Consider the following 13,871-nt stretch of genomic DNA (forward strand, 5'->3'; position numbering starts at 1 on the left):
GCTGAACCAATCAAAGCTAAGGATCAGCTCTTTATAGACAAACCATAGAAGTCAATACATTTTCTTAATTTATTCAAAAAGGGTTGAGAGATCACTAAATGCGCTTACTTATCCTCTTGCAGACGATGGGGCGAAGCGTCATGGTCTGGACAGATAAAGGGTGCACACAGATGAGGTTTTACAGCCCAGTTACATTTGAAGGAGGGAAATTCCACCCCTTGTTGACAATTCAAACCCATTCTAGTCGCCAACCATAATACTCACAACGATGATGTTCCATGACTGACTCAATTCCCTTCAGTGAGACGTTTAGCATGTTCCCAACCAGGTTCACCTTAGCCTGGGAAAGGGTAGAGGAGTTAGTGCATGACATACCATGCAAGAGTAACAAACTAGAAATTCCAATTTAGCACACTACGGCTTGTTATAAGTAGGTTTTAGCACCACTCATAGAATGGGTCATGGAAAAAAGAACACACTCAAAGTAGGGAGAGCAACTGTTCATTGATCGCTACATGTGTAGACTTTTGCTCCAGTTCTAAGGAAACTGATAAACATTTTATATGGTGCAAAAGCTGAACTGGGACAAATGCCTGCACACTTTGGCCCTCCAGGACTGGAATTCCCCATCTATGTAATTTACAGTTTAAGTACAAGTTAGCCAATGTGCAGGTGCGCCCATGAGGCCACAAGTAAGTGTGGGTGTGTCTGGTTGAGCAACTCACCTTGTTCTTCTCTCGTGTCATCGTCTCCAGCTTAGCCCCCTGGCCAACTGTGAATGAGTCTCAAATCAAATCAAATCAAATTGTATTGGTCACATACACATGGTTAGCAGATGTTCATGCGAGTGTAGCGAAATGCTTATGCTTCTAGTTACAACAATGCAGTAATATCTAAGAAGTAATCTAACAATTCCCAAACAGCACCAGCGATGAATATGTACAAATAAATATTTGGATGAGCAATGGCCGAGTGGCATAGGCAAGATGCAATAGATGGTATAAGATACAGTATATACATATGAGATGAGTAATGTAAGATCTGTAAACATTATTAAATTGGCATTGTTTAAAGTGTCTAGTGAGTCTCTTTGTAGGCAGCAGCCAGTTAGTGATTGCTGTTTAGCAGTCTGATGGCCTTGAAGCTGTTTGTAGTTTGCCCCCGGTGATGCATTGTGTAGACTGCATCACCCTCTGGAGAGACTTGCGGGTTGAGGGCGGTGCAGTTGTCGTACAAGGCGATGATACAGCCTGACAGGATGCTCTCAATTGTGCATCTGTAAAAGTTTGTCAGGGTTTTAGGTGACAAACCAAATTTCTTAAGCCTCCTGAGGTTGAAGAGGCGCTGTTGCGCCTTCTTCACCACACTGTCTGTGTGGGTGGATCATTTCAGTTTGTCTGTGATGTGTACTGCATGCCGAGGAACTTAAAACTTTCAACCTTCTTGACTACTGTCCCTTCGATGTGGATAGGGGAGTGCTCCCTCTGCTGTTTCATGAAGTCCACAATCATCTCCTTTGTTTGATTGACATTGAGTGAGAGGTTGTTTTCCTGACACCACACTCCGAGTGCCCTCACCTCCCTGTAGGCTGTGTCGTCATTGTTGGTAATCAAGCCCACTGCTGTTGTGGCGTCTGCAAACTTGATGATTGAGATGGAGGCGTGCATGGCCACACAGTCATGGGTGAACAGGGGGTATAGGAGGGGACTGAACACGCTCCCTTGTGGGGCCCCTGTGTTGAGGGTCAGCGAAGTGGAGATGTTGTTTCCTACCTTGACCACCTGGGGGCGGCCCGTCAGAAAGTCCAGGACCCAATTGCATAGGGCGGGGTTGAGAACCAGGGACTCTAGCTTAATGATGAGCTTGGATGGTACTATGGTGTTGAATGCTGAGCTGTAGTCAATTAACAGCATTCTTACATAGGTATTCCTCTTGTCCAGATGGGATAGGGCAGTATGCAGTGTGATGGCGATTGCATCATCTGTGGACATGTTGGGGCAGTATTCAAACTGAAGTGGGTCTAGGGTGTCAGGTAAGGTGGAGGTGATATGATCCTTGACTAGTCTCCCAAAGCACTTCAGGATGACCGAAGTGAGTGCTACGGGGCGATAGTCATTTAGTTAAGTTATCTTTGCCTTCTTGGGTACAGGAACAATGGTGGCCATCTTGAAGCATGTGGGGACAGCAGACTGGGATAGGGAACGATTGAATATGTCCGTTATCACAGCCAGCTGGTCTGCGCATGCTCTGAGGATGCGGCCAGGGATGCAGTCTGGGCCAGCCGCCTTGCGAGGGTTAACACATTTAAATGGTCATCTTGAAGTGGTCTCCATTCTGCTTGATCTCACCTGCATCCCTTTGCAGACCTAAGGGTTGAGAAGGAACACAGTACACATGGAACTACAGTATGTATACAAGCAATTAGTTATTATTTTAAACATTGTAAACCCTACTTTACAGCCTATGGCAATGGTGTGCTGGCTCCCTTGGGATTACAATACAAATATATATTATTTTCTAGTTTGAATTTGTAGTGAAGACATCTTTAGATGAATGAATAACCGTAGCTGAGGAGCACCATAGTTCGATTATAAATAAGACAGAAAAACTCAACTGACCTAGCAGTAATTTTTGGTGCAGGCATTAAGCCATTGGATACAATAACCATTGGGAGGGGGGGGTATTTTTAAGACCACAAATAACAATAACTGTAGCGACCCTGTGTTTATAAACGCATGCTTTTGTGACACAGTCGGTGCCACGCAGGGCTACCGGCCGGGTAGGTTGAGGGTACGCCGACTACCATGGACGAGTTCACTTTGTTTCGCTAGGCCTACATTACGATCAAACCCAGCTGCAGCTAGGGGGAAATCAGATTTTCATCATTTTGATACCATATTTATAGCTGTATTAAATATATGGAATTAATTTTCAATTCAATATAATGGTTTGCGTTTTCAACGTCACAATAAATAGAATATGTCAATCTCAACCAACAGTAAATACATCCCTCCCTACCTTGTAGGCCTACCCAATAACAAAGGCTTGACAATCTCCGAATGTCATTAAACTTTTTGGTGTTTTGTAACATATGTCTCTTTCCATTCATCTTTCCGCTTCATAGTTTGGATTGATTGATTAATTGATTGAATTTATTTGTCAGATAATATCAAAATGTGGTTGTCTCTTATTAAACTCCTTTGAATGCAGTTTGCCATAATGACCTGCAGGTGACGCTTTAGAGTAGATATTTTTTAAACGTTTGGCACCAGATTGACCTCTTTACTTTGAAATTCGAACTCTGGTGTTGCACCAATACAGTTCCCCGGGTCAACTCGTAGCTACAGTACGCTACTTCGGAGCTATTTCTTCTTATAGCAAGCAGACGGTAAATAATCCTAATTTAAAATTGTCTGGACTAGATGCGATAGTCAGCAGCATTGAATTTACCTAACCATAATTTATTTCAAATAAATAAACTATAATATGTTTTTTCAACAGTAGTTTACTGTAAATTTAAGCTGACAGTTATGTTTTCTATTATGCTATGTATTAATAATGCAATCTAATCCCATAATTAAAAAATTAACATGAACACATGTTTTTGAAAATACAGTAGGCTGACTGTTATGCATTATAATAATGTTATTACATTATAGTCCAATACTCACTTATGAACTGTTGATCCATGTGCCCAGATAGATATGTCTGCCCTTACATCCTCATTGTAAATGATCTGTCAAATTGCTACAACAATGAAGCAAACTTAACCCAAAGGCTTATCATCATACTATTTTTCATCATACTGTTTTGACTACTGACAGGTGTCAGATATGCAGTACTGCAGCACGCGTGGCGGTGTCCAGGGTTGGGACTTTCAGGATGTTTTGTTATCGGGATATGCACCAGACGGGGGGATGTTCATGCCTGAGACCCTCCCCACCCTGACCCCTGATACCCTGAGGTCCTGGAGCTCCCTGTCCTACCCACAGCTAGTGACAGAGGTCTGCTCCCTGTTCATCCCTACAGAGCTGATCCCTCGAGCAGACCTAGACGGTGAGACCTGGAGGGTTTGGGTAGCTGAGTGACACGTTGATGGATTGATTGATGGGTGTATATCAAAATGAAGCAACTCTGTTCATGTCCCTTCCTCACCGCTTTTCCTTCACTCTCTCTCTCTCTCTCTCTTTTGTGTGATCCTTCTGCCCATCTCACTCTTTCACACCTCTCTCCGCTCTCTCTCTCCCTCCCTTGCCCCAGGCCTGGTGAGTGCGGCCCTGTCTGGGTTCGCCGTGCCGGGGGTGGTGAGCTTGGCCAGGCTGAAGGGTGGGCTGTGTGTGCTGGAACTCTTCCACGGTGAGACCCTGGCCTTCAAGGACCTGGCAATGACCTGCACCGTGCGCTTCCTCGACTACTTTCTGCGCAAGGAAAGCCGGCGCGCCATCGTATTAGTGGGTGAGAAGGGGCACTTTGGGCAGCATTTGGAGTGTTTACATGTTTAGTTACATGCTAGGTCTATTATGTTGATGTATATTACATCTTACTTCCCTCTCCCACGCTGCGGCCTACCTTCCTAGGCACATCTGGGGACACGGGTGGTTCAGCCATCCAAAGTGCGAGAGGCCTTGGTGGGGTAGACGTGGTAGTGGTGTACCCCCGGGGTCGCATAACTCTTGTGCAGGAGAAACAGATGATCACCTGCCTGGAGGACAATATCCATGTGTTTGCAGGTTAGAGACAGGGCCAAATAGTATGCGGGAGCAATATTCTAAAGTGGCTTTCTCTCCTTGCCCCCTTCTTTGATAGTGAGAGGTGATGGCCATATCATGGGAAAATATAGGAGTTTTAGTCTTCAGTAATAATGATCTTACCTTAACCTGTGATAAGATGGTCGGTATGATAACACAACCCTAATTTTTCTCCCCTGCACTACTAGCGGATGGCAGTTCTGATGACATCGACGTGCCCATCCGTCGACTGTTTTCAGACCAGGAGCTGGTGAAACAACACGGCCTGATGAGTCTCAACTCAGTCAACTGGTCTCGTGTCATGGTGCAGCTGGCACACTTCATTTATGCCTACCTGCATGTGAGTGGGCTGGAGCAGGCAGAGACGGGGGCACCCCTACCCGCCTTGGAGATGGTAGTGCCCACAGGGGGAGCGGGGAATATCGCCGGTGAGAAGTTTTACAATGACAGAGTGTTTCCACTACCTTTTCCCATTTTTGCCCCTTTTTGTATATATTTGTTTTATTAGAGATATATTTATATTTCTTCCTTACTTTTTTGCTCAGAGGAAAGGATACTAAGCCATTTGAGAGTATTGGAACATAGCTCATGTTTTTCTCTGGTTTTCCTTAATCTCTCTTCATTCTTTGTCTGTCTCTCTGTCCCCTCTCTCAGCCGGCTGCATTGTGAAGCAGATGGGGATACCGCTGTGCCTCGTTGCCATGACAAACGCTAATGACATAGTGCACAGGACTGTGCAGAGTGGGGACTTTTCTATGGCAACCAATGTCACGCAGACCATGGCCCCGGCTATAGACATTCAGGTGCTGTGCGTGATGGCTCATCACTTTGTTTAAGGTTTAAGAAGTGTGTGTGTGTGTACGTACTGTGGCTAACACTGTGCTCTCACCCCAGGACCCCTATAACATGGAGCGTGTGTTCTGGCTGCTGTCTGGTAGAGATGGAGCCCTGGTAAAGGGCATGATGGAGGAGTTTCAGCACTCTCACAGACACACTCTGCCTGAAGCTCTCCACAAACAGGTCAGATGCATGAATACATAATTGACATGTTCTTGTAGAAAGATAAGTGCCCAGTACCGTTGGTTGTTTAATGTTCTCTCTCAAATCACCACACATACTTACCCCTCCCCCCTGACATCTCAGTCAACCAGACAGGTCCTACAGGCCTTAGTTTTGTCACACCAGGACTACTGCCCAGTTGTGTGGTCAGGTGCGGCAAAGAACGACATAGGCAAATTGCAGTTGGTCCAGAACAGAGCAGCACTTATTGTACTTAGATGTACAGTACCTGTCAAAAGTTTGGACACACATACTCATTCAAGGGTTTTTCTTTATTTGGACTATTTCCTACATTGTAGAATAATAGTGAAGACATCAAAACTATAGAATAACACAAATTGTATCATTTAGTAAGCAAAAACAATCAAATCAAAATGTATTAAATATTGTAGATGATCAAAGTAGCCACCCTTTGCTTAATGACAGTTTGCACACACTTGGCATTCTCTCAACCAGCTTCACCTGGAATGCTTTTCCAACAGTCTTGAAGGAGTTCCCACATATGCTGAGCACTTGTTGGCTGCTTTTCCTTCACTCTGATGTCTAACTCATCCCAAACCATCTCAATTGGGTTGAGGTTGGGTGATTGTGGAGGCCAGGTCATCTGATGCAGCACTCCATCACTCTCCTTCTTGGTCAAATAGCCCTTACACAGCCTGGAGGTGTGTTGGGTCATTGTCCTGTTGAAAAACAAACGATAGTCCCACTAAACGCAAACCAGATGGGATGGCGTATCGTTGCAGAATGCTGTGGTAGATATGCTGGTTAAGTGTGCCTGGAATTCTAAATAAATCCCTGACAGTGTCACCAGCAAAGCAACCCTACACCATCACACCTCCTCCTCCATGCGTCAAGGTGGGAACCACACATGCAGAGATCATCCTTTCACCTACTCTGCATCTCACAAAGACACTGCGGTTAGAACCAAAAACCTCAAATTTGGAACCATTAGACCAAAATACAGATTTCCACTGGTCTAATGTCCATTGCTCGTGTTTCTTGGCCCAATCAAGTCTCTTCTTCTTACTGGTGTCCTTTAGTAGTGGTTTCTTTGCAGCAATTCAACCATGAAGGCCTGATTCATGCAGTCTCCTCTGAACAGTTGATGTTGAGATGTGTCTGTTACTTGAATTCTGTGAAGCATTTATTTGGGCTGCAATTTCTGAGGCTGGTAACTCTAATGAACTTTTCCTCTGCTGCAGAGGTAAATCTGGGTCTTGCTTTCCTGTGGCAGTCCTCATGAGAGACAGTTTCATCACAGTGCTTGATGGTTTTTGCGACTGCACTTGAAGAAAATTTTCCGGATTCACTGACCTTCATGTCTTAAAGTAATGATGGACTTTCATTTCTCTTTGCTTATTTGAGCTGTTCTTGCCATAATATGGACTTGTTCTTTTACCAAATAGGGAAATCTTCTGTATACCCCCCCCCCTACCATGTCACAACACAACTGATCAGCTCAAACGCATTAAGGAAAGAAATTCCACAAATTAACTTTTAACAAGGCACACCTGTTAATTGAAATGTAGTCTAGGTGACGACCTCATGAAGCTGGTTGAGAGAATGCCAAGAGTGTGCAAAGCTGTCATCAAGGCCTAGGATGGCTACTTTGAAGAATCTCAAATGTAAAATATATTTAGATTTGTTTAACACTTTTTTGGTTACAACATGATTCCATATGGGTTTTTTCATAGTTTTCATGTCTTCCCTATTATTCTATAATGCATAAAATAGTAAAAATAAATAAAACCCTTGAATGAGTAGGTACGTCCAAACTTTTGACTGGTACTGTACATGGAGGGTGAATGCCAGTAACACGCATGTCAATATCTCCTGGCTCAAAGTTGAGGAGAGATTAACTGCATCACTATTGGTCTTTGTACCAGGTGTTGAAGGTACCGAACTGTCTGTTCAAGCGGTTGGCACACAGTTCGGACACTCATTGGTACCACACAAGACATGCAACCAGAGGTCTCTTCACAGTCCCCAGGTCCAAAACAGACACGGTGAAACACACAGTATTAAATAGAGCCATGAATACATAGAACTCTCTGCCACCCTAGGTAACTCAAACTAGCAATAAAATCTGATTTAATAAAAAATCAGATGGCACGACGGGGACTGGGAAGAGAAAAACAGACATTTTAATGTATTTATTGTATTGTATTTTGCATTGATATGTGATGCGTGGTTCTCTTGCCTGGCTATCTTAAGATGAATGCACTAGCAGTGTGTCGCTCTGGATAGGAACATATGCTAAATGACTAAATTGTGATGTAATTGTAGTGCTATGTACACTGAGTGTACAAAACATTAAGGACACCTTCTCTTTCCATGGCAAAGACTGACCAGGCCAATTCAGGTGAAAGATATGAGCCCTTATTGATGTCACTTGTTAAATCCACTTCAATAAGTGGCAGCAGCTAATTGGGGATCCTAATAAATACTACTCCTCCCCTCCTCTCTCTGTCTCCAGTTGTCTCAGGTCATCACAGCAGGTGCAGTAAGAGATGAGGGGATAGTGGAGACCATGCAGAGATGCTGGAAGGAGAACCAGTATCTACTATGTCCCCACACTGCAGTGGCTGTGTGGCATCACTACCATTATCCCCCAACTGCAGGGGTCAACAGGTAAGAGACACAGACACATACACACACTTTTAGTGTTTTACTAAATAAACACATTTCTTAGTTGCAGGCTCAACCATTTACATAATGCATCATGGCTGCATACCAAATACCGCTGTCTAGCTCACAATTTTAAACCCCTTCCCCTGTCTAGGTGTTGCATAGCAACAGCCTCTCCGGCCAAGTTCCAGGCGGCGGTGCAGAAGGCAGGGCTGACCCTTGACCTCCCTGAGGCAGTGCGGGCTCTGGACAAGATGTCCACTCGCTACCTGGCCCTGGAGCGGGGCCAAGACTGGGGCAAGGACTGGGAGTGCATGCTGAAGCAACACATCCAGGCTATAGGCTCAGCCAGGCAACGTGGAGTGGCCTACTACTCAACTGTGGAGTGTAACTAGTTATTTAAGAAATTATGGATGCACACTGATAATTCAGATGGAACTGTTAACTGGCATTTGCCATGGATTATCATAAATAACAAACACTTATGAACTGATGAGATTGTTTTATAAAGTGGATAATAGACAACTTACTGCTAATACCAGCAATAATATGCCCACAGTTAGATGTTTTATGAACTGTTTTGAAGAGATCAGTTTTATATGATCAGATATTGTTACAGTATAAGAAGATTGTTTATTGTATACGTTTGATCAGAATTCAGATGAAATGGTGTAATTGCCAAATGGTGTGTTTTGCAATCAAACTTCTGCACAATTTATTGCCTGACCATAAATGCTGACAATAAAAGTTGCAGAGGCAATCATGTGTGCAGGAGTAATTACAGTAAATTATTAGAACGGAACTATGAAGTCAGCAGCATACCACCCTGCATACTACTGCTGGCTTGCTTCTGAAGCTAAGCAGGGTTGGTCCTGGTCAGTCCCTGGATGGTAGACCAGATGCTGCTGATCGTGGTGTTGGAGGGTCAGTAGGAGGCACTCTTTCCTCTGGTCTAAAAATGTATCCCAATGCCCCAGGGCAGTGATTGGGGACATTGCCCTGTGTAGGTTGCTGTCTTTCGGATGGGACGTTAAACGGGTGTCCTGACTCTCTGAGGTCATTAAAAGACCCCATGGCACTTATTGTAAGAGTAGGGGTGTTAACTCTGGTGTCCTGGCTAAATTCCCAATCTGACCCTCAAACCATCACGGTCACCTAATAATCCCCAGTTTACAATTGGCTCCTCTCCCCTGTAACTATTCCCCAGGTCATTGCTGCAAATGAAAATGTGTTCACAGTCAACTTACCTGGTAAAATAACAGTTAAATAAAAATGATTCGGTTTTTATTCCCATCACAACATGTAAGAGAGACAGTGTGGTGGTGGACATGATGCCTGTCAATATTGCCTTAAGAAATTTCCTGTGTACCATAGGCTTTAGCATTCACTTCAGAAGACATAGGACCGTAGGTTTATATGGGTAACATGGGTTTCTCTCACAAGCTGTCGGTTTGTATCTTTGGATATGACCTTTTACAGCCCGAACTCCTGATCTATTGTACTGTCAGGCAGCTGAGAGGGACTTTGGTCTCATAAAGATGATGTCAGAGGTTGTTTGTCTCAGCTCTGTTCCTACTCTGTTCATGCATCGTAAAGTAAGACATATACATATACAGTACACACATAAACACAAAAACTCATCCATACCGTTTATATATTTCAGCAACATCTCGTGGTGAGTTTTAGCGTGTGTGTTTTGGTATTGGAAATACTTGAGACCCGAGTTGACTTGAAACATGCAACAATGACTAACCAGAAAGTTGTTTTTGTACAGTAAGCTGCATTTGTCTCAGAGCACAAGCCATTACACAAGCAGTTACAAGCAAAAACCCATATTTTACATCTATATATCTGCTGTAGAAAATGTATGTACATACTGCAGGTATGCCTGACATTGAAACATGCAACAGATTTTTTTACACTATCCTTCAACTCAGGACTGTCCCTGAAAACGCCTAGACTCTAGGCCCTAGAGGCTGTTTTATTGGTGGCCTCTGTGGGAAGGGGTGTGGCTAATCATGTGCAGTAGCTTCATCAGCAGATCGCGGTCATGGCTACTGCTCTCCGGCCTCACAGGGAGAGGTCAGGTAGTTCTCCTCCACACAACTAGCTGCCTCTGGGGAGCCCATGTAGCAACCCATCCCCTCCCCACAGCAGATACTGGGGCCAAAGCAGCGGCCCCTGTCGCACGGGCCACACGACATGCACTGGAAAGATAATAGGAAACATAATGTTATAGTTAGTTGTCGTTCTCAACTAACATCAAGGCGGTGGCCCGTTCCTGTAGGTCCATGCTCTACAACATCCGCAGAGTACGACCCTGCCTCACACAGGAAGCGGCGCAGGTCCTAATCCAGGCACTTGTCATCTCCCGTCTGGATTACTGCAACTCGCTGTTGGCAGGGTCCCTGCCTGTGCCATTAAACCCCTACAACTCATCCAGAACGCCGCAGCCCGTCTGGTGTTCAACCTTCCCAAGTTCTCTCACGTCACCCCGCTCCTCCGCTCTCTCCACTGGCTTCCAGTTGAAGCTCGCATCCGCTACAAGACCATGGTGCTTGCCTACGGAGCTGTGAGGGGAACGGCACCTCAGTACCTCCAGGCTCTGATCAGGCCCTACACCCAAACAAGGGCACTGCGTTCATCCACCTCTGGCCTGCTCGCCTCCCTACCACTGAGGAAGTACAGTTCCCGCTCAGCCCAGTCAAAACTGTTCGCTGCTCTGGCCCCCCAATGGTGGAACAAACTCCCTCACGACGCCAGGACAGCGGAGTCAATCACCACCTTCCGGAGACACCTGAAACCCTACCTCTTTAAGGAATACCTAGGATAGGATAAAGTAATCCTTCTCACCCCCCTTAAAAGATTTAGATGCACTATTGTAAAGTGGCTGCTCCACTGGATGTCATAAGGTGAACGCACCAATTTGTAAGTCGCTCTGGAGAAGAGCGTCTGCTAAATGACTTAAATGTAAATGTAAATGTAGTTACATTGTTATTATAGATAAAAGTGATATATTTATAGAAAAGGGAAGTTGTTTTAAGCTTTGTGGTTTAACAAAAAAAATGGTACAATACAACATACAATATTGACATACAGTAACCTTTGATTTAACTGTGCAATCTCAACCCTTCCAAGGTAAGAGGCAAGCCTCTATGGCAGGCAACCACCAATCTAGCTCTATAACAGACACACAGTTACAATAAACAGTAACAAAGTGGAACTGCTGAGAATGACAGTACCTTTCTGTATGGGAAGTCTAGTGCTGATCTCTTGCCTCCTATGGGGCAGTTGGAGATGTAGCAGGCAGTGCACACAGATAGCAGGAACAGCAGACAGAGGGCAGACACTGGGGCAACAGACATTGCCACTGAGAATGAAGGAAAAAATATTTAAGTTTTATAAAGTGGATGCGTCTTGTCTCAGGATAAATATAATATAGTAAGATTAATCATAGTCTATTGTTGCAATATTTTTTGCAAATATCTGTTACAAAAAACATTTCCTGCAGTTATGTTTTTTAAGATAAAATAGATTTAAAAGATTGTCAGAGAAAATACATACTGTTTGAGACACAAAATTACACACAATGAGTTCAGCTTTACACAGTTCTACGCCACATTCTTAAACATTATTGTATGAACAACAACAGTAGGAGGGAGGATGTTAAGGGTAAGACGGGAGCTATGACTTCAGAGTTGTTTGTGTGTGTGTGTATGTGCGTGCGTGTATGAGAGAGAGAGGGACATATTTGAGTGTGTGTGTGTGCGTGACAGAGAGAGGGAGTGTGAGAGAGGGACGTATGAGTGTGTGTGTGTATAACTTAACTCAGCCTATACATTTAACTCAAGCCATTATTTGAACACTTATTTCCACCACAACTTAATTTTTCAAATTACACTAATTATTACTCAGTCCACCTAATGGAAAAACGTTAATTGACGTCATAGGCCTACATGATAATGCTGAAAAATGAACATTGAGAAAGTGTCACGTTCTGACCTTAGTTCCTTTGTTTTGTCTTTTGTTTTAGTATGGTCAGGGCGTGAGTTGGGTGGGTTGTCTATGTTAGTTTGTCTATGATTTTCTATTTCTGTGTTTGGCCTGGTATGGTTCTCAATCAGAGGCAGCTGTCAATCGTTGTCCCTGATTGAGAACCATATTTAGGTAGCCTGTTTTCCATTGTGTTTTGTGGGTGGTTGTTTTCAGTCTTTGTGTGTTTGCACCAGACAGAACTGTTTCGGTTGTTTCTTTGTTATTCAGTGTTCAGTTTTGATTATTATTAAAAATCATGAACACTTACCACGCTGCACCTTGGTCCTCAACTTCTTCCCACGACAGCCGTTACAGAAAGGCACATTTGGAAAGTCCTAGTGGACATATTTTAATACATCTAATAATAATAAAAATAGCTCATCTTATAATTGTGCGAAAATATGCGACGGACTAAGAAGAATTCATTTATGAATTTGTAAAATGTTAATGTATCCGTGTATAAAATTGCTTTGATGAAAGGGTACATCACAGTTGAGACTTGGCGTGTCAAAAATACATTTAATTTCTGACAGATGACAGAGACATGCTCCTCTGTCAAAAATACATTTAATTTCTGACAGATGACAGAGACATGCTCCTCCCCCGTTGACTGTCGACTCCACCTGTGATGGGCATTCCGTCTTTTCGGCTCATTTGGCTCCGTTCACTCAAAAGAGCCGGCTCATTTCGTTCCCAAACGGATCTTAGTGTAAAATGCGACCTAGAACCTACAAATATCAAATGTAAAGCCCAAAAGGTAGGCTACCAGTATATCAGATCGTGAAATGCGCGTTCAAATACATTTTTACCTGACCAAATTATTAGATGGTCTCAGTGGTTTTGTGGAGGGTATACGCCGCACACCCACTTATTTCTTAATCCCCATTAATACATAACAATTTAGTGTAGTGGATGTATACGCCACTTCGATTAATAAGGCTGATGGAACAGATCAGATGTTTAGCTTTAAATGTTGATAAACTATTTCTTCACATTTTAGTCGCAACCATGTACAGACGACGGTGGGGCTTTGGGTGAATGTTCCAAAATGCAATTTGCAAGACGCCGTTCTAAAATGTGCACCACACATGCGAGCGGTTTCATGAACAGAGATGGACATTTCCGTTAGAAATGTTGAAAGAATGGGTGTTTAAATATGCAACAACTATCATGGGTTGCTAATATGACTAGGATAATGCATTTGGCTGCTAGACAATGAAAGAAAGTTTAAAGAAAACGCATACGAGTAGGCCTAAGTGTTTATAAAACATAATTGCCTACACGTTTCTATGGTGGGGTTTTGGCTATAGGCTACTTTCAAGTAAGGTAAGACATGCGTCATAATATGAGCTAAAAAGTCCAGGTGTCAAACTGTTAAAGAATACACATATATATAGCAAT

The 13,871-nt window shown here is 43.6% G+C and overlaps 1 protein-coding gene and 1 pseudogene across 2 annotated transcripts; one reads left to right on the forward strand and one right to left on the reverse strand.

Annotated features, from left to right (window-relative positions):
* Positions 1-3,267: 3,267 nt before the first annotated feature.
* thnsl2 (threonine synthase-like 2) lies at positions 3,268-9,195 on the forward strand. Of its 2 annotated transcripts, XM_046370097.1 has the most exons (9): positions 3,268-3,388; positions 3,825-4,056; positions 4,261-4,455; positions 4,578-4,730; positions 4,937-5,176; positions 5,403-5,551; positions 5,643-5,768; positions 8,284-8,438; positions 8,590-9,195. In XM_046370097.1, the coding sequence occupies exons 2-9, from the start codon at positions 3,834-3,836 to the stop codon at positions 8,828-8,830; spliced, it is 1,482 nt and encodes a 493-aa protein (XP_046226053.1). In that variant the 5' UTR covers positions 3,268-3,388; positions 3,825-3,833; the 3' UTR covers positions 8,831-9,195. The 2 variants fall into 2 exon arrangements, with proteins under 2 accessions (XP_046226053.1, XP_046226054.1); XM_046370098.1 differs by lacking the exon at positions 4,578-4,730.
* Positions 9,196-9,595: 400 nt separating this feature from the next.
* Positions 9,596-12,430, reverse strand: LOC124048925 (annotated as a pseudogene).
* Between the last annotated feature and the right edge of the window lie 1,441 nt (positions 12,431-13,871).

The sequence above is a fragment of the Oncorhynchus gorbuscha genome, linkage group LG11 (genome assembly GCF_021184085.1).
Source record: "Oncorhynchus gorbuscha isolate QuinsamMale2020 ecotype Even-year linkage group LG11, OgorEven_v1.0, whole genome shotgun sequence".
Classification (NCBI taxonomy): domain Eukaryota; kingdom Metazoa; phylum Chordata; class Actinopteri; order Salmoniformes; family Salmonidae; genus Oncorhynchus; species Oncorhynchus gorbuscha.